Consider the following 25,227-nt stretch of genomic DNA (forward strand, 5'->3'; position numbering starts at 1 on the left):
ATCCTACATGAAATATCTAAGTAAAACAAAATAGTCACATCTTTTCAAAGTGCACTACTCTTTTGAATTAGGCTTCAAAAATTATATTGAATGCTTTAGCAGCCTTCACCACAGTGAGGAAATGTAACAAAGGTGTGACTTACAGCCGCATTTACCTACAGAGTATCCTATCCCGTGTGAACTCTCACGGCATCTTTCTGGGCAGGAGGTCATTGTTTTGGGCCATACTGTCTCACGTGTATCCATGATGCCTTCCATCAGGTTCCTGTTGGATCCGGCAGCACGTTGGGGAATCGGCCCAGCAACCGGTGCCAGGTTGAACCAGATACACGACGAATATTGTCCACATTGACCCCCAGGGTAAGGGACAGCTACAGGGACTTTTGTATTGATGTTGTGAGAATGTGAGCCTTGCCCATCCTTAATCATTCTCCAGCAATACTGATTAGCCATTCCACTCCATCTGATGATACCACCTGGGAGTTTGAGGATTTAAATCCAATGAAAACTATGGAATAATTATATATTTCCAAGTTAGGGTGTTGTATGAATTGGAATAATTGCAGCTGAAGCTGCTCTCAACTACCTGCTACCCTTGTACTTTTTAGCGACAGAAATCACAGCTAAATAAAAGCTGATAATTCGTTGTGTCAAGACTCTAATATCTTTGCTTTAATTTGTTTCAATAGCTTTAGAACGTTTTTGTCAACCAAAAACATGTGTTTTGATAGCTGGCTAAACCAGACAGTGTGCCATCAAATCCTTGTTCACCTCCTTTGTGGGTGTGGCTCAGACTTGCACCTGCAGCTCCATGCTGCAGTGCAGGGACTCACTGACAAGGTGGAGATGGATTCATCAAGGAAATTGCCATGAAAAGATCTGATAAGTAAATGAGGTCTCGGTGAGTTGGCCGATGCCATGCACTGGCAGCTCATTGCTAGAAATAAATTTTAAACCAATGAATGTCAACAATGTGCCTCATTTGAGAACTACAAGATTGGCTTAATGTAATTTTTGATAGAGTAACCAAGAATTGAATTAAAGCCAAATGCCCGCAATTTGTTTTATTGTTGTTTTCTTTTGCACAGCTTAAACCTCCAATGATAAATTGATACACCAACATTGTAATTTGGTTATATACCTACTTAAAGAACCACACATTAACCAACTGCTTGTCTGCATACGCTAAGCGTAACTTCGTTAACTATTTCATGCAACTTTGGGAGGATTTTGCTTTAGCAGAGTTTACTGGCAGTCAGCATTGGGGTATTCCGAGATACCACTTCCCAGAATCAACCTGCAGAAAGATTGTGTCTCTAGATTTTGAAAAACTGGGGATTGGATCCTGAGCATTGCCGTATTTTTCCCACGCTCCCTGCATACTCCCCGCTGTCGCCCAACAATCAGCCAAATGTATATTTAGCATAGGCCCTGCCCATCATTCAGCAGTGTAGATTCAAACTATGAGATTTTTAAAATTATTTTTAAAAACGTGGGAGGTAGCAAATTTCCTTTTCTTCAGCATGAAAGTGATTTGCATTATTACACAACATCACATTAAACTTGCAATGAACTCTCAGAAAATTAGCTGGCCAACACAGAGCAACACTCGTCAACTTCCTTGATAAATCTTTTCAAATCTGTTCTTCCCCTTCGTCTTAATTATTATTGACACTCATTTTGCCTGCAATTGCGATGTATTTCCGCTAGAGGCCGCCATTGGGGTTTGGTTGGAATTACTTCTGCTGGCAAGTGGATGGACTTCATTTCTGACCTTAAAAATGAAATTATCATTGGAGATTTGGGTGGAAATTGGTAGCTGCTTTAGAAAAATTTGGCTGGTCTAGTTTATTGAAATCTGGGCATTAATGTTTATTAGATGGATGAAAATTTGGGCAGGGGAGCAAATATGAATTTTGCATAAATTAATTTTGAAGGGTTGAAATATTCATATTGCATGACATTCATAGCCAATTATTATTTTTAAAAGTATGTCAATTAGACTGGTAATAGAATGTCTCAAACTCACTAGCTATTGAGTGTGACATTAATGTAATTTTCTTCCTATACTGTAATGAAGTAGAAATATCACGAGGAAAAATAGAAAAACAAAGAACAGCTATAAATAAAGCACAGTGGCTATAATATGAAAAGGGAAAGAATACAGGAGGCAGAACGGTGGCACAGCAATAGAATTGCTGCCTTAATGCGCCAGAGATCTGGATTAAATCCCGACTACGGGTGCAGTATGTACGGACTTTGTACGTTCTCCCTGTGACCTGCGTGGGTTTTCTCCGGGTGCTCCGATTCCTCCCACACGCCAAAGACGTTCAGGTTTGTAGGTAAATTGGCTTTGGTGAAAGAAGTAAATTGTCCCTAGTATGTAGGATAGTGTTAAGTGTGTGCGGGGATCGCTGGTCGGCGCGGACTCGTTTGGCCGAAGAGCCCATATTCGCACCGTATCTCTAGTTTAAAAAAAAAATTAGTTTTAGAGATACAGCGAAGAAACAGGCCCTTTGGCCCACCAAGTCCGCACTGACTAGCAATCCCCGCATGTTAACGCTATCCTACCTACACACACTAGGGACAATTTACAAGCTAATTAACTGTATGTCTTTGGAGTGTGGGAGGAAACCAAAGATCTCGGAGAAAACCCACACGGTCACAGAGAGAACGTACAAACTCCGTACAGTCAGCACCGTTGTCGGGATCGAACCCGGGTTTCGGTGCCGCAAGCACTGTTAGGCAGCTACTCCACTGTGCTGCTCTCTACCGCTCCACCACGGTACAAACTAAACACCGATTTATAAGTAGTCCTCGCTTATGTGTTGGTGAGAATCCACACAAAACAATTTCTTTAAGTATCAATGTTGCTATCAGCCACTGTTTGTCACGCAATTACACACTTCAAAATTATTTTAGTATTTCAAAGTCTTAAGATAATTAATGGGGTTTGAATTACATCACCACAGAATATAAATTGTATCTCTATCATCAATCAGGCGACAGTCTGAACAGATAGTGAAGAAACTCGAACCATTTAATTAAAATGACAGAACCAGAACTAATTCTATTTTATGGTAGCAATTCACATCACAAATGACATAGTGATGACAGTGTTATCAATCTACCTTTTACCATAACAGGTTTTACTTTAACCATAGGATAAGGCAAATTTATTTTCTTTTGTCACTAGCAATTGGATTGACACTTAACACAGGATCTTAATAACTAGGGGACAGAAAAACTTTGATCCCTTCAGCTTTGATTGAATCTGAAACCAGCTCTAAAAAAAATATCTGAATATCTACAAAACCAATGGGTGAACTGGGTCTGGTATGACCATTGACAAAGACAATACCTTGCATTTGTGAAATATTTCACATTTGGCCAAAATGATTTAACAATGCTGAGATTTAAAATGGTAATAAACTGAATTAGTCACTTACAGGATTTTCTGTCTGGTTAATTCCAATAAGGAAGACGAGCTCTGAGAAGAAGAGGGCAGCCACCAGGTTTTTGTGGATGTTATGGAGATTCGAACGCAGAGTTCTGACCATGATGAGGAACAGGAAAGTCACAAACAAAGCTAAGAGCGAGAGCGAGACGGTGGTATATGTGACAATCTTCAAAGGGAGCACCTCACCATGCTGGGGAAGAATCAACAACATGATCAACGTTTAAACTGTAAAGCCAGACTACCAGACAATAGAATTTCATTGTCCTATCTGGGCCACATGACAATAAACTCTCTTGAATCTACCACATTTTGTGGAAATTAATCTTATTAATTATTGTTTAGTGTTAATGAGATAAATGTACAGCAGCAAATTATTTTATTAAAATAACAAAGGATTCATTTGCAGCAGATGTATCTGGAATTGGTATCTGAAGTTAAGAAGTCATAAACTTATGAATTTGGCTTGCATTATAAATTACCCCCCAAATTAATTTTGATGCCAACTTTCTTTCACTGATGTATTATTTTTCACACTTTTGCCCTTCGTGTAACTACATTTTTAAAGGAAACTTCAACAATCTCCAATTATGGCTTTTTGAGGAATGAAAACACCAAGGCTTAATTTTTGTAGAAGATGATGGGTTTCTGGGTCATCACACTGCCCCTGCCTCAGCAATACCATGAATAAAAACAACGCATCAATATTTTGAATGAGATCACGAGGTAATTTTAGTGTGTGAATATTCTGGATTAGGTGCAATCAATAAGATACAAACAGTGCCTCATGTGTGACCCTCCCAACATGTGGCCCTTATACTCTGTTATGGAGACTTCCATCCAGCACTGGCTTACTGAAACAAACTTTCTCCACTTCCGGATGCAGCTTTGAAAGATTTTCTATGTCCTTTTCAATACCTCCACATTAGTGAAAAAATAATTCTGATTTTATAGTGCCTTTTACATTATTGTTTCAAAGCCTTTATGGACAACAAAGTGCCATTAAAGGACTAGTTGTTACATCTACCACTTCAAGAAGCGATTTGACCCCTCCTCACATTACTATGGCACCTTGACCGTTGCTGGCCGCAGTGTGAATCTGATCGCCACATGACTTTAAGCGAATGGATTTTGTCTTTTGATATGAATGGTGGAGTTACAGAGGGGGAGTGACCAACATATTCTTCAACTAAGGAGAAGGATAAAAGTCTAGAAGCTGCAGAAAGATCAGGACTATATATGGATCTATCTGTAAGTGGAGAGCAGTGTAGAGAAACTCTAACAGCAAGTGCTAATGGCATTCCCAAGTGTAGGTGCAGCTCAGTAACCTAGCTGTTGCTATGCTGCTGTGACATTCCACCCCCACCCACCCCAAACTGCAAATGTGGGAACAATGGACCCTCGTTAGTCTTCTTTTGTCATTTATGATTTCTGTCTCACAGGCATTCCTTTCGCTTCAAGGCAATGGGCTGCTGGACTGAGACAGAAATAAAATAAAGAGCACAAAATTACGATAAGTCCACTGCCCTGGTGAATCTAGTAAATCACTTGCATTTTGAGCACTTAAGATCAATTAACCGCAGCTTCTCAATTTCCACTAAACGTTGGAGCTTTGTTGAGGCATGAGCATCAATAATACTGCATTAAGATATTAGCTTAAAAAGACAAGGTTGCTACAGGCTGTATTTTTAAGTTTGTTCAGATACTGCAACCTGTTTTAACGCCAGGAAATGAAGACAAAAAGGGAAGCATGTCCCTGCCTGAGTTGACTATGTGGAAAATGTGTTTAATAAACTGGAAAAGGAAGGCTGTAGTGCCTCGAGCACAATGGAAGCATCTTGGCTATAGGCACATGATCCACCTTACCTCCCGTTTGGAAATGTCCATGAGCACGGCAAAACTAGTCATGTGGTTGCACTGGCAGTCGATGTGGGATTCATTCCGGTGCACAAGTTCACATCCTTTTGAAGACCACCCTCCTGTGCCTCCAATCCTATCAAAGGAAACCAATGCAAGGATTAAAAAAAACTGAGAACCATTAGCTGTGTAATGTCCTCAATATTTGTGCAATATTGAATAATGAGCATGTCCAACATGATACATGCTCCAATTTCTCCTGTTAAACTGGATCTAGTAGATTGAGATGATGTTCGCATAGCAGTGGTGCTGATGCTCATCGACACTGATTTATATGTATATACTACACACACTATATATATACATACATATATATAATAATACTTTTTTTTATCTTCCATCGCAGTGAGGAGGTGCCTGGAGGAGAGTCACTGTGATGGATGTGTATGTTAAATTTATGTAATTGTGGTTTGATTGCTTTTATCGTTATGACTGTATGGTAACATTTCATTCAATTTTTTAAAAAATTAGAAATAAATTCAATTCAATATATATATTGAATATTCAATATATATATTGAATATTCAATATATATATATATATATATATATATATTGAATATATATATATATATTGAATTTATTTGTCATTCAAAAAAATTTGAACGAAAAATATCAAATTTGAACAAAATTTATATATTTATTATAAATATATAAATTTTGTTCAAATTTGACATTTCGTTCAAATTTTTTTGAATGACAAATAAATTCAATATATATATATATATTCAATACACATCACACACACATACATATATATATATATATATATATATATATATATATATATATATATATATATATATATATAATATAAATAATACATCGCATTCAACAGGAAATTCTGATTTTTTAATGCCTTAACAGATTCAAAGAGACTTTTTTGAGTCTCACTTACGCAAGAGTATGATTCCAAAATACACAGAGGGGCTTGGTTCTTTCTTCTGTCACAAACAAACGATACTTCAGAGTTACTGGGCTCTGCAGTTGTTGAGGCAACTCCTGGTCCTCAGTGTAAACTGTGGCACTCACGATGGGTGTATTTATGACTGGCCGGTTAGGAACTCTGAAGACAAACAACACATTGATAAAGGCATGCTGAAGGTATTCGGATATTTCTGGCAGAGCAAGACAAGGTATGCAAGAACCCCAGAGGTTTCAATTTCCTCCAATAGCCCATAAAAGTATCTCAAAGTGAAGGCACCCTGTAATTACCTTCAATCTCACATCACAACTATTTGAAAAAAAAAATCAAAGCAAGCAGCAAATTCTGCTGCTAGCAGAAGGCACATGTGTAACACAGATGGAGGGCTTCAAAAGTTAAACATGTTGAAGAGATCACTGATTTACTTCTTGCAGCAGAGTTGATTCTTTTGAAATAAGTTTCCAATAACCATTTAGTCTATAGTTTGGAGAATCTACTGGAAAACAAACACCACCTCTCACTCAGTGGCCACACAATTTGCCAATGGTCTATCGACAAACAAGGACCTACTGTGACTATAAATTTCTCAAAACAATGCAACTTCAAAGCCCAAACTATCTGATTTTCAGTTTAGTGAGAATCACCAAGTGATTGAAACCTTGAAAGCTGCTTTTTATTTTCCAATGTTGAGATGGTCATATGATAATTGGACACTTCAGCTTTGAGTGCTCAGACCATGACATAATGGAAAGGCTATGCTTTCCCGGTTATTTAAGAAAATGAAAAAATGATAGTCACTACTATTCCAGAAAGTTCATTACACAATGAGTAACGTACCTCATACTTCTTCGATCAGGGTCAAACCGTTCAGGCAAGAGCTGTCCCAGCGATCGATATATGATCACCACACCAACTGCATATTGATGGGATCCATCTGCTCTTCTCTTCTGCCTCTTTGCCAATACATTCTCTGGCCTCCAACTTCCATTGTGTGTCGGGTGATAACCCTGTCCTGGAGTTTCACACAAGAAGAAGAATCAAGCCATTCCTTACACACTTTCAGTTAGATTTAGGTCATGTGGAAATTTAAGAATTCCCATATAGATTTCAACATTTAGTGTACAATCTACATGATAACCTCTGATGATGGATCCATCAACATGATGAAATTGCCTTTCACACATCCTTCTCTCTCAATTTTTCACAAGGAGTGGTGGAGGCCTGGAACGCATTGCCAGGTGGGTGCTGGTGGAGGCAGATATGATAGTGGCGTTTAAGAGGCTTTTGGATACAACATGGCAGTGCAGAGAATAGAGGGACATGGATCAGAGAGGGGCAGGTATGATGAGACCAGTTTAACTTGACATCATGTTCAGCACAAACATCGTGGAACCGAAGTGTCCGTCCCAGAGCTGTACCTGGTCCTTTTCTATTTCAGCCCCAGAGGCCTTTCCTACACATCATCCTGGTCAGTCAATGCAAACTGTGGGTTCTTCACGACCAAGCATGGACAGTTAGTGGGAATGTGAAGTGATTTTCTGCTCTCAACAGTGAGCCACCCATAGCCTTCACACCTGGTTACGATCAGTGACTCGACACAGATAAGAAAATAAAATTGCAAACGTCCTGGTTTACATGCGTTAGCTACTGAAAAACGATTTTTTTACTTCACATCATGTGAGGCATGCTGCCTCAGTGTGGGTTCTGCCAAGGTATGAATGAACTGACTCTTGGACGACTGCAGCATCATTTCACGTCAAAGGGCAATAAATCCGCATGACCTGCTTCACTTGTGAAAGAAAACAGCTCCACGCTCAGCTAAGGATTATGAAAAATTGTTCTATTTCATTAATGGCAGGAGTCCTACAGCATCAAAGCCATTAGATGTTAAAACTGCTGTGAAGCTGATGTAACACTTCCAGCGAATGCTTCCCTTCAAAGGCTTCAATTTTTCCCATGAGTAGTTCAAAAGATAAGCCAAACAATTTATCTGCTATATTGGACCCAGTGCTCAACTGAGATTAATATTCTGAACTAAGGGACATTTCTCAAACATTCCGCAGCATTTTCTTCATTGATGAGATTCAAATACAACCCAAACGTACCCATGTGATGGAAAGAAAGGCATATTGTTCTTGGACCTTACAGTTTCCAGAGCAATTAAACAGTACTGGAATGTGGATTAAGTCTGGTAGTTTGTCCACTGGCTCAGGCCTGCACTTAGAGCAAAACCCAGCACCCAAAGATTTAAATAAAACTGCAACAAGAAGATAGAAACACTCCTTACCTTGGTCATCGCCGACTTTGAAGAGGGCATTGGGAAAAAATACACTGGATTCAAGGTCCGCTGGAATTTCTTCACGGATTTTCTCAAACTGTGGCATGATGGTGCCTCCAAAGTTTGGTATCTCAAAAAGGTCGACTGCAATGACTAGGGGTACAAGAAACACATCAACATGAAGGTCAAATACACAGGAAAAAGACCGGTTTTACATTATCATTAATTAGTTGCTTTTGGTTTACTTAAATGTTGACATATTAAGAAATAATAATTTTACAATGAATAAATGTTATAGACTTTCCTTCAGACTCATGAAGTATGTGACTGATGGGCAAGATTTGTTTGGCTGGTTCAGGTTTGTGTGTAGTTTTTCAGGTCTGAGTACTTCCACCACAATCAGCAGTTGTAACTCTGTGCACTGCGCAGGGACGAGGAAAGGATTACTGATGCTGGGAGTCAGTGGTCCTCCCATTCTTTATCTGGCTGTTGTGAGGGTTTGGCGATAGATCTTCACCAGCTGCACATGGAATGCAGCTAAGCCTGACGGAGGTCCCACGAAGAAAGCAATAGGAGGCAGCAGCCTATGCACTGAGCCACGAATACTTAAATGTGATATGCATAGAGAAAGCCGTAACTTTTTATTTACAGGCGTCTCTGGATTGAGGTGATGGGATACCCGTAACCAGGCTGTTGAGATAGAGTCCAGCAACGAGCAAGCATTGCAATGCATCAGACACAGTGGATTCCAGCACAACAGGTTGGAATGCTTAAAGACTGAATGATTGTGATTCTAAACACATCAACCCATCAGAAGGATAGGAATTCTAAGATAGTTGGGTTACATAACCTGGGTCCATAATTTCATGCTAGATGCTTCACATACTTCAATTCCAACTGTATGCAGATATGAATTTCCTACTTTGATGTCAGATTGATTAACGTGCTAAGCATCGAGTCACGAGGGTAGAACTTCAAAGGAAGGAGTGGGTTGAGCCAAACCATGAACCTGGCATTGTTTTTTATTGGAGGGTGAGTGTTATAGGCTTGCTCCTCCTAACCCACAAGCAGTGCCCACTTATCCCAAACTAGCCATTGTTTCCCTTCAGCTGCCAGGTTTCCCCAATGCAAATGCAGCCAGCAACGGGGACCTGAAAAGCTGGTTAAATCCAGTGGCTATCCACATTATTTAGATGGTAGACGTTTTTGGGTTGAGACCCTTCGAAAATGTCATTTGAATGATGGGTGGGGAGGACAAGGGGGGCTCTGGGGGGGGGGGGAGATTGCCAGATTGCCTCAGGAAGATGTCACGAAAGGGACCCAAGCAGTCGTTCCAGGTGCGACAAGAGGCGGAGACCAGCCCCCCCCCCCCCCCCCCCGACCTTCACCCTACACCATGTCTGAAGGAGAGCACCTCATATTCCGGTTTCGGCCCAAAACGTTTTGCCTATTTCCTTCCTATTTCTTCACTCCAAAGATGCTGCCTCACCCACTGAGTTTCTCCAGCACTTTTGTCTACATTAAAATTGGAAGTGGTCAGGAGAGGGTCGGGTTTCAAATATGTTTTTTAATCAAAACCAACCCCACACTGTAAATTCTGGGTGTTAGAATTCACTCTAATATTTCCAGTGTACCATTTTTTCTCAGAGTTATATTGATATGATTAGACAGCACTGCCTCATGACTCACTCAGATTTGCAGTGACGATGGTGAAGGGTCGGAGATAGGTTTTCCTGAGGTTTCGCGCTATGGTGTGTGCGTATTCATCGTAGTGCTTCATCAGATGCGCTGTGCCTCCTTCTGTCCGCTGGATCTGTTCCCAATGCTCCTTGTTCTGAGGATCCAAAATGGCACTCGCAGCTCTGACAATATTCTGAAATAATAATAATAATAATAATAATAATAAATTGAATTTATATAGCGCTTTTCAAGGACTCAAAGTCGCTTTACAAGGCAAGGCAAACAAAAAACAAAAACAAAACCAAAACAGAACACAAACAAGAACACAAGAGGCAATAGCAGACGAAATGAAAATCACAGCATATATTTAAAACCTTCCAGTCAGAGGCAAGTACTGTAATGCCTCCATTTTAGTAAGTAGTGGCCAACCTACATGACTGGGATTGGAGCCAGACATAGGAGATTCTGTAGCTGCTTCTACCCTTCATCCCAAGTACCAATGTATCGCAATATTACTCCCTGTGGTGCTGTATTATTTATAGATAATCTTTTAATCTTTTTTTTTTAAAGAACTGCGGCCAAAGTCACTGATTAATATCCTCTCCGTGGCTGAATGCTTCAATTTGTACCCAGCCAGATACCAACCTCATTAAACTCAACATCTTGAGTTGCTGCCAGTTCAAAATCCTGTTGTTTTCCCTCATATTGAAGGATCCTCTTGATCAGCTCATAAGCTATTTTCACATCATTCCCATAATAATTTGTTGTGTGTTTGGTGGCATTCAGCAGCATACTGGCGAGTTTCTTTGAGTTATTTGTATTCATCCTGGTTTCGTTGCGATGAAGTTTTTCCATCTGTTTGCAAACCATAACAAAAAAAAGTCAGTAAATTGTATAACTGCAGAGATGTAAGAAACAATTTGAACAACTTGCATAAACTATGGACTGCATTTATAAACTCAAGTCTCGGATGGCTCCAGTAAATTGTGTAATTACGTCTCAAAAGAGAACAGTTCACAACTGTCTTGCTGAAACTGCTTCACATAACGACCCTTCCAAGCACGGAAGGCTGCCATCAGACTCACCCCGGTCATTCTCTCTTCTCCACTCTCCCATCAGGCAAGAGTTACAGAAGTTTGAAAACACATACCTCCAGATTCAGGGACAGTTCTTCCCCACCATTATCAGGCAACTAAACGGTCCTCTCATTAGCTAGAGTGCAGTTGGGATCTCCCATCCACCTCATTGGAGACCTTTGAACTATTTTTAATCGGCATTTATCTGGCACTAAATGTACCCTTCATCCTTTATCTGTGCACTATGGACGACTTGATTGTATTCATGTAGTCTTTCTTTTACCGGATTGCATGCCAACAAAAGCTGTTCACTGTACCTCGGTACACATGACAATAATAAACTAAACTAAACAACAATTCTTATTTACTTCTGGAATAACCAACCTTATTTGCTTTGAGAGATTGCAACTTGGAGGGTCAATATTAAAAATATATTCTCTTTGGTTTTGGTGTTGGTTTATTATTGTCATATGTACCGGAATTCAGTGAAAAACTGCCCTCACAGCAATCTGTGAACTTCTGCAGTATTGAAGACAGGATTTCAGAAGGGCTCGGACTGCTTTGTCAGTGGAGCTCAAGTGCACAGTCACTCTCTACGTCCAAGTTTCAGGATCCCAGCAGGTTGCTACTGATATCTGTACATCTGATAGTTTTCTGCTCATTGCAGCACCCTCAAGGAATGAAGACTGGCCTTCTGCCCACAGAAGGGAGATCCATGAATGCTTGGCTGTAGCCCCATTGCTCCCAAAGAACATATCTTCTATGGGGCTTATCCTGCTCCCTCTGTGCCCCTGGGAGAATTGTCCCGTGCCTATCCAATTAATCCAGCAACCATTCCCTCCTCTCCATTCTTTAAGCTGCAACATTCCCTTGTAGCTGGAAGAGTGCAGTTTGTGTTCTTGTATGTTCCTTTGTGGTCATGCAGTAGATGTGAGAACTTGTCGCAGAGAAGTCAGTGTTGACATTGACACAGAACAGATGTATACAGGGTAACCTTACATCATTGTTCTCTGCACCTCACAATTGAACAACATGATCTTTATGCTACTTTAAAAAAAATACTTATCAACAACGTATCTCGGTTATGTACCTCGGTGACTGCCAAAACCCCCCCCCCCCCCCCCACTTACCAGCAGGTTCAATCGTTTGCTATGTCGCTCTTCAAGGGAGATGCTAAATGCATTTCGTTGTCTCTGTCTGTACACTGGCAATGACAATTAAAATTGAAAAAACAACCAGCAGGTAATCCACAATGCTGCGTTAATGTCAGTAATTGTTACAAAACAATGAGCTCATAGAGTGCTAATTCAGAACAGAGGCTCAGGTTTCTTGACTATGGATTTGGCCTCCTGACTTGAGAGGCAAGAGTAGACATGACTGAGAGATAGTGAGGGCAATGATTTTCCAAAACCATAGAGTGTCTTCTGTTCTAATCAACCACGGAAAAACCTCAGCGGGTCAGGCAGCATCTCTGGAGAACATCGAAAAATGATGTTTCTGGTCTGCACACTTCCCGTGTCGAGATGCTGCATGACCCACTGAGTTACTCTAGCGCTTTGAATCCTTTTTTGTAAACCAGCATCTGTAGTTCCTTGTTTCTACCTATTAACATGGGGTTGTAGCAGAGGTTTATTTGAATGCTTTACTGGTTCCTGCAGCTTTAGTCAAGTATAACACATTTCTTGTCGTATACAAGAATAAACGGTCTCTATCACAAAGTACAGTCAGAGGAAGGGAAAAACCTTTAATTTTGAGAGAGGCAAATCCACCTGCAGATTCAGCAAAGTTAACAAATTCCCTCTGCAGAGATGCTACATGTCTGGCTGTGTAATTCTAATGTATTCCGTTTTAATTCAGATTTGCAGCATCTGCAATATTCTACCTTTGGCAGCACAGACATGTACAATAAAGGGAACTTACAATAGACTTCAGCTGAATGAAGGTAAGCGTGGTACAGTTGAAAAGGTCAGGGGGAAGCCAGCCTTTCTCTTCATTGCAGTGACGAATTGCAGTGCCTGCAAAGAAAAATTAAGATCTGATTACCAGCGAGCCATTGTTAATTTCTTTAATGTCAGTATATTCACACACTTTCAGGGTGACAGCAAGACAACTTGGTAAGTTACAGCCAAAGTAATCCTTTGTTCAGTAAGGCAATCTTTAATATTGGATAATGCCATGGGATCAGGGAACCATTAGACCAAAGTTGAAAGAATATGCAAAAGGGAGAGGGAGAGAAAGATTGGGGGAACAAGCCGAGGGGTGACATTTGGTGCCTTGCAGAGAGAAAAAAAAAGACACATGAAAATGATATCTATGAATTAATTCAATTTCTGACACCAATGCATATCAAAGTCAAACAGAAGGTATTTAAAGGTGTTGCGAGGTCCTAGCTCGAACTTGCGCTGTTTAACTGCCCACTGATTAAACAGAACACTGACAGCTCTGGGCACCTCTTGCTTTTTTTTTAACAAAAGGTTTGTCACAAATTGCACTGAACTCCAGTCAGTTTACTGTCCTTTCACATTCATTAAAATATTCCCCAATATGGACAGATTAATAAGTAAATGCAATCTGACAATGGTTAGACCCTCACAATAGCTTTTATGTCGTGTTAACGTAGCCAAATTCCAGAATACAGATTGCAATGGACTGTGTGCAGGTCAATGTTAAACCGTGGGGCTCTGTGTTCTCTGTTGCCTCAGAGACCAGCTGAATGCAGACCCTGGCATGTGGACTGTGAATTCTGACTGCCGGTGCTATGGAATTACATGGTGTAGGAGAGGGAATTTTGGCCACCCCCTCCCATGGCAACTTTCAGATAAGCTAATCCACTTAGGTTTTCTGCCTAAACTCATCTCAGATAAATTATGTCATACTGCTGACAGGAATCAAGGAGTCTGAGATTTTAATGAATCAAAATAAAATGAAACAAAAAAAGAATATTTGGCAGGCCAAGCAACCGATGGTTTTTGTGCAATAAACTTTCAGTAGAACTTTTAAAATCACATATTCTGCTCCACCTGCCACAGATGATGCCTTACTTGCTAAGATTTTAAATGTTCATTTCCGATTTCCAACATGGATTTTACATTTGTTTTTCTAAAATTTGTTCATCGTGCTAACTTTTCATTATCGGTTGTAAAAAAAATCTAAACATCTAGAGAAGAAACAAGATATTTCCCAAACTAATAAACTGTCACATATATTCAGTTGTGATCCATATAGTATTATTTATGTACAATTTCATTGAGACTGGTGGAGTATTTCATCAAAGCCTGTTGACAGAATATGTCTAACTAGATATCACAGTGGATATCCGGTTTGCTCCCACATTCTAAAGACGTACAGGTTTGTAGGTTCATTGGCTTGGTGTAAATGTAAAATTGTCCCTAGTGTGTGTAGAGTAGTGTTAAAGTTGTGGACTCGGTGGGCCGAAGGGCCTGTTTTCGCAATGTATCTCTAAACTATACTGGAGCAGTTGGATGCTGCTTGACCTGTTGAGTTCTTCCAGCAGTTTGTATCTTGCTCCAGGTTCCAGCATCTGTGTGTTGTGCCTCTGTCAGTCATTATAATAACTTCGCTGTATTCCATTTTCATCAACAAAACTTTTGCAATCTCTTGTTTTTCAGGTGGAGGGTTTCATGAAATACTTAATTAAATTGCGCACAATCAAATCTTTCATTTGAAATTTGGCATTTCAACTATTTACTTTATAATGGTCTTTTTCTGCACCTGACTGCAGTTTTGTTTAAATTACATTCCTTAACAGTAAGGGTCTGGGCAGGTTTTTAAAAAGGGTGAGAACCACAACTAGTTAACAAAGGTCATATTGTTACTTTTGTTAGTGTAATTCCCTCTACAGGTTGAACAAACAATGGATGTTAGGCAGTAACTCTGCACCGTATATGATGGTTAAACATTACTCAGACCTTGCTCTTGGAACAAAGAATCCAATTCAAACCAGTGCAGAAAGGTCACAACTCAAATTAAACTTAATAAATATTGGTTCATCACAGCTAGTTCAAAATTATTAAAGTCAAATCATGTTTAACTATATCAAGTTATTTGATCAATAATTGGAGAATCAATAAAGGTAGTCAGGCTGATGTTGAATATTGGGATTATCAGGACATATCAAATGTCAATATATATATGCAAATTGGTATAAAATCAAATCATCGGCTCAAATTTTCTATTAGTTTCAATGTCAAATATTTCAACTAATGCAAGTTTTTTGCAGCCCTATAGCAATGAAGTTATAAAAAATAATAAAAACCCAGATTCATCATGAATCTCTCAGCGATACAGTAACGTATATAATAGTAAAAGTTCAAAGAGGTAGAAGTGAGAAAAAGGAACCTACAATATTGATCTGGATTTTGCTGCCAATAGTTACGTGTGCCACTCACTGCTGGCCTCAAAGAAAATTGCTGACAAAAACATAACAACTTCTGCTGAACACTCTACTCCTTTGGTTGTGTTGGCTGAGGCTGGGTATTAATTCCAGGAAATCCCTGGCATCTATGCACTGCACTCTCACCAAAGTAGTTGAGCCACCAAGTTACCATTGAAGAATTGAGATAAGCAGTAAATGGTAAGGGAAAAGCACAATTTTAGATAACAGTTCAAATATTTCTGAATAGGAATTAGAGATTGCAACATACGGATATGGTTAAGGTACTAACTATATTCAATATTTTTGTTTAAACATAGAAACATAGAAAATAGGTGCAGGAGTAGGGCATTCGGCCCTTCAAGCCTGCACCGCCATCCAATTTGATCATGGCAAATCGTCCAACCCCCTGATCCCTTTAACCACAAGGGCCACATCTAACTCCCTCTTAAATATAGCCAATGAACTGACCTCAACTACCTTCTGTGGCAGAGAATTCCAGAGATTCACCACTCTATGTGTGAAAAATGTTTTTCTCATCTCGGTCCTAAAAGATTTCCCCCTTATCCTTAAACTGTGACCCCTTGTTCTGGACTTCCCCAACATCGGGAACAATCTTCCTGCATCTAGCCTGTTCAACCGTTTAAGAATTTTGTAAGTTTCTATAAGATCCCTCCTCAATCTTCTAAATTCTAGTGAGTGCAAGCCGAGTCTATCCAGTCTTTCTTCATATGAAAGTCCTGACATCCCAGGAATCAGTCTGGTAAACCTTCTCTGCACTCCCTCTATGCACTCCTAACTATTTTGTTTTCATTATTTTAATATAATTCAGTTTTGAATTAATTATGATTTAATTAGTGTCTGCATTCTAGAATTGATTTATTCAGCAGTGATGCAGCAATCATCAACAATCAACTGCATACTATGCAGCAAAAAAAAAATCCAAAGTATTTTGCAACAAAAATAGTCTGCAAATGTATGTGTATATGAGTACTCTGCAAGTATATGAATTCTTCCTAATGTCACTGAGTTTCTTTGGTTACACTGGAGAAGGCTAAAACAAGAGACCAGCTTGAGAAAGGACATGCTGAATCACTGAGATCAACTTTGGGAATTCTTGGCTAAACTCCATATGCAAGGAAATGGCAAAATTACACCCAGCTTTACAAATGTTAACAGTTTTTGTCGTAAATAGAATTGGAAAATTCAGGCCAATGATCTGGTCAGTATGTGTAGCAGCCCTACACTCCAGGATGATCTTTCCCCTGACTGGATAACAAGTGACAATAAGCTTTTCACTGTACCTCGGTACATATTACAATAAACAAAACAAAACATCTACACAGTAACTTACCTATTGATCCTTTGGGGCACGGCATGGCTGCTGGTCTTCCATATTTTGTGCGTGGCCACCAGATGCCTGATTCAAAGGCTTTTGGACACACATCATATTTCACTGAAACAAATTAAACATTCATCTAAATATGCCTGTACAGCCATAAAAACAATCCGGATTCTTGTGACATTGCTTGTCAATTCTATATTGCAACAATAACGATACCAACATGACATTCTGATATTAACTATTTGACCAAATATTCCATCACAGTGTTTTCAAATATACTAATATTGGGTAGGAAGGAACTGCAGATGCTTGGTTTAAACCGAAGATAGACACAAAAAGTTGGAGTGACAGGCAGCATCTCTGGAGAGAAGGAATGGGTAATGTTTCGGGACGAGACCATTCTTCACACTGACCAATCCTCTTGTTCAGGTCTCCACTGCCCCACACACCCAATAGTCCAATTCTCACTGGTCAGTCTGAAGAAGGGTCTCGGCCAGAAATGTCACCCATTCCTTCTCTCCAGAGATGCTGCCTGTCCCGCTGAGATGCTCCAGCTTTTTAAGTCTATACTAATATTGGGAACAGCCACGATGGGAGAGTATGTGTGTTGAGGCACTGTATTTGAGGGGAAGTGTAGAGCCTTTGATTTGTGTGTTTTCCACAAGGAGGCTGAGCGGAGGGTGACGGCAGGATAAGGTCGGAACATTTATGACACTTGTGTAGATTTATGTTGTGTGCAGTAGTCGATGCTTTGTGTGTTTGTCACAGAAGTGGATCTGCAATCACGCATTATAATCGCTTCATTCTTTTAAATCTCTACTCCAACAGTAGCGTTTCTTGACGGGACTTTATTTTGTACTAAAAGTTAATCCTTTTATCGTGTGTACTGTGGATGGCTTGATTGTAATCATGTACGGTATTTCCACTGACTGGTTAGCACGCAACAAAAGCTTTTTACTGTACCTCGGTACAAGTGACAATAAACTAAACTAAACTTAGTGCAGTTGCGATACGAGCCAAGGCATTGGAATGCTCCTCTTGCAGGATATGGCAAGTCAAGTGAACTTCCAGTGTCCCTGAGGATTAACACCTGTGGGAAGTGTGTGCAGCTGCAGCTCCCTTCTGACAATGGAAGGGAAGCGGAGGTGTGTCTGAGTGACCTCAGGGTCCATCCTGGAGAACGATAGCGTCGTAGGTAGGAGTTAGGGTGAGGTGTTCACACCATAGGCACAGGCAGAAAACAGATGGGTGACCATGAGGAAAGGGACTGGGCAGGGTGTGCAGGAATACACTGCGGCCATTCCCCTCCAAAGCAAGTATACCCTTTTGGATACTGTTGGGGAAGATGAACAATCAGAAGAGGGCAGCTGTCAGGTCTGTGGAACCAGATCTGGCTCTGTGGGTGAAGTTAGTCAGAATTAGATAGGAGGCTCATTAGTGGGGGGGACAGACAGCAAATGGGTCTCCAGGATGATGTGTTGCCTACCTCGTGCCAAGGTCCAGCATGTGTTGGAACAGCTGCAGAACATTCTCAAGGGGGAAGTGAGCAACCAGAAGTCATTGTGCACATTGGCACAAATGACACGAGTAAAAAAAGGGATAAGGTCCTGCTTAATAAATACAGGGATAGACACGAAAAGCTGGAGTAACTCAGCGTAACGACAGCATCTCTGGAGAGAAGGAATGGTTGACAAATACAGGGACTTGAGTTAAAATGAGGAACCTCAAGGGTAGTAATCTACAGATTATTCCCGGCGTCATGCATTAGTGGGGAAAGGAATAGAAAGACAGAAAAGATGAATGCATGACTAAGAAGTTGGTGCAGGGGACAAGGATTCCAATGTTTGGACCTTTGGGATCTCTTGTGGGGCAGTGGAGACCTGAACAAGAGGCACATGTTGCAACCTGGAGGGGGACCAACATCCTGGCGGGCAGGATTGCCAGGATTTAAACTGGACTGGCAGATGCAGCAGCGAGGCAGGTGTTAAGCTGGAAACCAGCACAGAAATCAGTGACAAGAAGACAGGCAGGAACACAGCAGGAGCAAAGAAAAACAGTTGGATTAAATTACATTGACTTCAATGCTCCAGTCCTGACAGGTAAATGGGATGAACTCAGGGTGTGGATAGGTGCGACTGGGTCGTTATAACAATTATGAAACCTGGCTGAGAGAAGAACAGGGCTGGCAGCTTAATGCTCCAGAGTACACATACTACAAGCGGGATAGAGGCGGCTTTAAAAAAAAAAAAGACGGGGGTGGGGGGTCGCATTAGTGATTGAGGAGAACATCATGACAGTAGTCCAAGATGACATTACTGAAGGAACAGTAATGACATTACAGTGAGGCTCTGTAGGTGCAACAGAGAGGAAAAAAAGAGTCAATCGCCTTGTTGGGAGCGTTCTATGTCAATGGGAATTAAAGGAACATATATACCGGGAGATTGCATACAGGTATAAGACTAATAGTATTGTTATGGTGGGGGGGGGGTTAACTTTCCCAGTATAGGTTGGGACTGCCATAGGATTAAGGGGTGTGATTTGACAAGTGTGTTCAGGAGAGTTTCCTCAGGCAATAAGTAGAAGCTGATTTACTCTTAGCAAATTGGAAGGAAAGTGATTTAAGTGTCAGTGGATGGACCATTTGGGACCTGCAACCACAGTTCATTTTGCATTAAAATAGTAATGGATTAGAACAGGGCTGATCTACAAATTGGGGCAAGGCCGTTTGTAGGTATTAAACAGGAACTTGAAAATTTGCCTGGAAAAAATAGGTTGTTTGAGGGCAAAGTGATGTCCAGAGAGTTGAATGTTTTTAAAAGTGTACAGGTTCATGGTGTGCAGGTTCCTGTTTGAGTGAAAGGAGAGTCAGTGGATGTTGTTTACCTGGATTTTCAGAAGGCCTTTGATAAGGTGCCGCACATGAGGTTGCTAAACAAGATAGGAGCCCATGGTATTAGAGGGACGATACTAGCATTGATAGAAGATTGGCTGACGGGCAGAAGGCAAAGAGTGGTAATTAAGGGGGCCTTTTCCGGTTAGCTGGCAGTGACTAGTGATGTTCCACAGGAGTTGGTGTTGGTTCCGCTACTTTTCACATTGTATGTTATTGATCTGGATGATGGATTTGATGGCGTTGGGGCCAGGTTTGGAATGATACAAAGATAGGTGTTGGGGCAGGTGGTGTTGAGGAAGCTGGTCGACTGCAGAAAGAGTTGGAATTCATTGTCTGTATTGCTGTAGAGGCCAAGAAATTGGGTATTTTCAAAGCAGAGATTGATAGGTTTTTGATTGGAAGGAGGTCAAAGGTTTCGGGGAGAAGGCAGGAGAATGGGGTTGAGGGGGAAAAATAGTTCAGCCATGATCGAACGGCAGAGTAGAATCAATGGGCCGAATGGCCTAATTCTGCACCTATCTCGTAGGGTCATATGGAAAGGCAAGACAGGGTAAGATTAAAATATCCTGGATGTGGGGTTGCTGGGTACATCGGTGGTTGTCATTTATATCAGCAATTTGGATGAGAATGTACAAGACATGATTAATAAGTTTGCAGATACCACTAAAATTGTTGTTATCATAGACAGTGAAGACGGTTCTCGAGAATTACAGTGGGATCTTGATTAGCTGGGTAAATGGGCCAACACATGGCAAATGGAGTTTAATTCAGATAAGTGTGTGGTGTTGGATATTGGAAAGTCAAACAATCCAGTACCTCCACAGTGAATGTTAGGGCCCTGGGGAATGCAGTAAAGCAGAGGATCCTAAGAATACAAGTATATAGTTCCTTGAAAGTAGGGTCGCAGGTGCCTTTATCATGCATGCCTTCATCCATCGTAGTTGAGTATCAAAGTTGGGAGGTTATGACACAGTTGTACAAGATGTTGGTGGGGTTGCACTTAAGAGTATTGTGTTCAATTATGTTCACCTTGCTGTAGGAAAGAGACCATTAAGCTGGAAAAGGTGAGCTGATTTTAAGAGAATATTGGCAGGACTTGAGGGCCTGAGCAATAGAGAGAGGTTTGGCAGACCAGAACTTTATTCATTGGATCTTATAGGTGCATACAATATGTGGTTAATGGATGGGGTGAAAGCATAGAGTCGTTTTCCCAAGGTTGGGGAATCAAAAGCTACAGAGCGTAGGTTTAAAGCAAGAGGGTAACAATTTAATAGGAACCTGAATGACAACTTGGTGAATATATGGAACAAGTTGCCAAAGGCAGTAGTAGGTACAATAACAACATTTAAAATATATTTGGACAGATACATAGAGAGGTTTAGAAGGTTATGGGCCAAATAGATAGAAAATAGGTGCAGGAGTAGGCCATTTGGCCCTTCGAGCCAGCACCATTCAATATGATCATGGCTGATCCAGATTAATGGGCTGTTTTTGATCAGAATGAACGAGTTGTTGTTGAAGAACCTGTTTCCACTCTGTATCACTCTACTGAAATAAGTTATACAAAAAGACAAGGTAATAATTGGTGTTGGGACAGAGCTTACCTTCACAGCCGTTACTGGTGATTTCAGCAAAAGGGTTGTCACAGCGGTTGCAATGCTGGCCAATCACTCCAGCCTTACAAGAGCACAGGCCCGTTTCCCCGTCACAGTTGCGGGCCTGAGAGCCGCTTGGAAAGCAATCGCACGGGTAGCAAGTGTCGCTTTCCCGAGGCTGGTAATAGTTGTCCTGCAAGGGGAAGGTCGGCCATGTTTGATTCTCTACATCTCTGGGAGAGACTGTCCTCTCTGACATTATTTCAAAAACACATCAGACAGGAATAAAAAAGACAGAGTTCCTATAACACGACGCTTCACACTTTACTTACGAGTAACAAATATTCTTCTGCCAGCGGGATTTTAGAAAAAAATATTTAGGCATTATTTTCAATAAAGATTGAGAAACAAAGCCCAAACTTTTATACAAGTACAGACTTATCTTGGAAGGAGGTGATCACAGGCTAAGAATCTTGATGGGATAAAAGGTATTTGAAAGTTGATGAGATGGCGGCACCAATAGTCAAGGTGATGGGATGGATGGTGGCAGGGAGTGGGAGGTGGAATGAGTGGGGGATTGTGGGAAAACCATGCAAGTTTGGAAACCCAGACGTCACGTTGAGTTTCATGAGAAGGACTCACAAAAACCATCAGCTTCCTGTTTGGTCGCCTGTCCTATTGACAGGTAGCTGGCTACTGGTTAGAAACCCAGCAGTACGACGCTGTAGCCGATGTGAGCAGAAAGCAGACCAAAGGCTCTCTTGGCTGAGGGGTCCTACCAAAGCAACTTGGCTCTGGCTCCAACTGCTTCCCTCGCCAGTTCGCTGTTGAGTATTCCAAACACTGGGAAATCCACCGAGCAGGAGTTAACTGGAGTTAAACCGGATGCCCAGTGACACTTTGCGAGCGTGATGTGTTGCTGAAGCACTTGAACTCCTCACCACCTATTGCCATGGAAACACCACTGAGTGAGTACACCGCAGGTTGGGGGTTACATTTCCTCTTTTTCGGGGTTTAACTGCCACCTCTGACCTCACCTAGCTTGTTGTAAGGGGATCCGCATCAAAGCCAGAAAGTTCACTGCTGTGTTTCTCTGGCACACTGTCAAGCCCTCAAATTATGGGTTTGCACAGACTTGTGATTTTCCCTTTGGCAAATGCACTAATGAGAAATATTCCTTGCATTAAAATTTGCCTCAACCCAGTCTCCCCTTGACATCCACTTTGTCATTTTCTGTTTAAAGTTGGATGTTGGAGCCCTGGAGGAGAAGTGTTGCATTCTTCCAAATGCAAACTACAATGTATTTGATTGAAGTTCCCATCAGGGAATGGCTTATCGTACACACTCAATGCACAGCCCAAGGTGACAACCTCAATGATGAAACAGGCAGAGGATAGTGGCTAGCCAGCAGTTGGAGCACCACAACGGCTGAGAAGGTTGAAGACATCTGCAGCAGGGAGACACTCCCCACCATTGTGTTGTCCATGTTGGTAGACTTGGGTCTGTCTCTGTGGGGACTGTCTGTGCATCAGTCTCCCCACATTAACAAATGTCACGCACTGGTATTCATCTGCCCATAAAGTCTGTGGAATGGCCTCTTCAGCCATCCAAGGACCCACTAGGAGGACAATCATACTCTACTTCAAGTGATCACTGAAGACATCTACTCACGTTCCCAACCCCCACACAACGTTCATGTATGCGACACTCACCTGACATCTCTTCCCCCTCTATCTCCCGATCACCCAACTCATCCACCCATTAAACTCAACACCAACACTCAATGGCCCCCTAATCCTGACTCACTGTCCTCCAACCACAATCACCCAACTCATCGTCTCCCTGTTCCCTGTCACCCAACTCAAGACCCGCATACTTAACTCATATTGTCACCCAACTCAATACACCCACTAACAACTGATCACTCAATGAGCAAATCACCAGATTCAAACCCTCCCACATACCACTTGAAAATCCCCATGCCCTAGCCGGACTAGTAAGGAAGTCAGTGCAGAGCTGAGGAAAGTGATTTGCTGTAAACAAAAGTACGTTGACAGCCTCTGAGACAAACCATGCTAAATTCCAATAATGAATACAGGGTGCTCATTATTCCGCATCATACCATGTAGAGACAAATGGAAAATAGTTACAGCTTGCACTCTTGATGGAATCACTCACATGGATGATGGCTTTGGCTGCGAGTCAGAAACTGGAGGGAATAGTGCCAAATATGTGAGCATATGAAACATGGACGGAAACCAAAATAATCCACTCTATCCAATGTAAGATATGCCGCCTTAATTCCATGCAATTTTGAATATTCATTTCCTGCAGACATCTATAAATTGCAGCATTTTTGAGCGTTGTTAAGTGTGGCTCGGGGCAGTGTTTCCTACCTTACACCTGCACTCTCCAGTGGTCTTGTTGCAGTCGATGTCAAAGCCCCTGTTGGTATCACAATTACAAGGACCGCAGATGGGATTTCCCCACCTTCCCCTTGGACATGGCAGATCTATCCTGGAAAAGTGCAGAGATTGTCATTAAAGTGTCAGCAGGCAAGACATTCCAAACTGTATCTATTCCCCTGACGCCAATTTACAATGGATACTCACAGCCGTCCCTAATCTCAGGAACACTTCATTAAATAATGAAAGCTTCAGCCATTTCCAGAGTTTTTTTTTTGTTTTATCTGACAAATATTGCCAATCATATTTCCTGTTGCTTCACAACTTTTAAGGAGGCCATTCAGCCCTTCAAGTTTAATGTCAGCTTAGAGAGCAATCCCATTCCCCACCAATTTTCTCTGTAACCTATTAGAGTCATATAGGGTCTTAAAGTTCGGAAACGGGGCCTTCTGCCCAAATCAATCATGCCAAACAAGTTGCTCCATCTAAGAGTCCCATTTGCTTTTATTTAGTCCAAATCACTTTAAACATTTCCTATTCCTATAACATGCACTGTATATGGTGTATTTTAAATGCTGTTATAATTCCTTTCTCCACTATCTCCTCTGGCAGCACGTTCCATATACCCACCGAGCAGGAGTTAATAATCACCAATAATTCTGCCCACATTCCGATCAACCTTTCCCTGATTTTACCATTCACCTACAATCTAGGGGCAATTCACCGTGGTTGAATAACCTACCAACCGCTTGTTTTTGGGATGGGGAGTCCATGGGGAGAACGTGCAGACTACAAAGCATTGCAGATGAGGACTGAAGCCGGGTTGTCAGCCTGCAGTTCCACTAGCTGAGTCACCCTACAGCTATGTCTACCTTTGTCCATTCTTAAAAGTAATATAAGAATGAGGAACATGGAAATGTTTAGAATGCGGGGTGATCTTACTGAAACAAAACAGATCCTAATGGGCCATGGAAAGCTAGATGCTGAGAAGTTTTTACAAATGGGAGCATTTTTAATGCGAATACCTATTTACAAGATACGGGTACAATCAATAAAAATCAGGATGCATAGGAATTTGTTCTCCCAGCATGTGGGGAATCTCTGGAATTCTCTACACTGGAAGCTTGTGGAGGCTAGATCAATGTAGGTATTTTGAAGAGGAGGTAGATATACTTTTGAAAGGCTGGAGAATTTAACTCTTTGTGTAACTGGCACCAAAGACGAGTGGAGGCCGTGGGCAGTTAGGCCACAGTCATCGACGGTC

The 25,227-nt window shown here is 41.2% G+C and overlaps 1 protein-coding gene across 5 annotated transcripts in view; it reads right to left on the bottom strand.

Annotated features, from left to right (window-relative positions):
* Window positions 1-25,227, bottom strand: part of celsr1a (cadherin EGF LAG seven-pass G-type receptor 1a) — a 265,949-nt gene that overhangs the window by 22,295 nt on the left and 218,427 nt on the right. For all 5 annotated transcript variants that reach the window (XM_055653028.1, XM_055653026.1, XM_055653027.1 and 2 more), the window contains exons 15-25: window positions 23,955-24,075; window positions 21,568-21,751; window positions 17,080-17,181; window positions 13,253-13,347; window positions 10,902-11,111; window positions 10,266-10,449; window positions 8,586-8,729; window positions 7,136-7,310; window positions 6,272-6,439; window positions 5,324-5,450; window positions 3,450-3,650 (exon numbers count right to left, since the gene is read on the bottom strand). In XM_055653028.1, coding sequence (XP_055509003.1) covers window positions 3,450-3,650; window positions 5,324-5,450; window positions 6,272-6,439; window positions 7,136-7,310; window positions 8,586-8,729; window positions 10,266-10,449; window positions 10,902-11,111; window positions 13,253-13,347; window positions 17,080-17,181; window positions 21,568-21,751; window positions 23,955-24,075 — 1,711 coding nt within the window. The remainder of the gene's footprint in view (window positions 1-3,449; window positions 3,651-5,323; window positions 5,451-6,271; window positions 6,440-7,135; window positions 7,311-8,585; window positions 8,730-10,265; window positions 10,450-10,901; window positions 11,112-13,252; window positions 13,348-17,079; window positions 17,182-21,567; window positions 21,752-23,954; window positions 24,076-25,227) is intronic.

Source organism: Leucoraja erinacea, chromosome 22 (genome assembly GCF_028641065.1).
Source record: "Leucoraja erinacea ecotype New England chromosome 22, Leri_hhj_1, whole genome shotgun sequence".
Classification (NCBI taxonomy): domain Eukaryota; kingdom Metazoa; phylum Chordata; class Chondrichthyes; order Rajiformes; family Rajidae; genus Leucoraja; species Leucoraja erinaceus.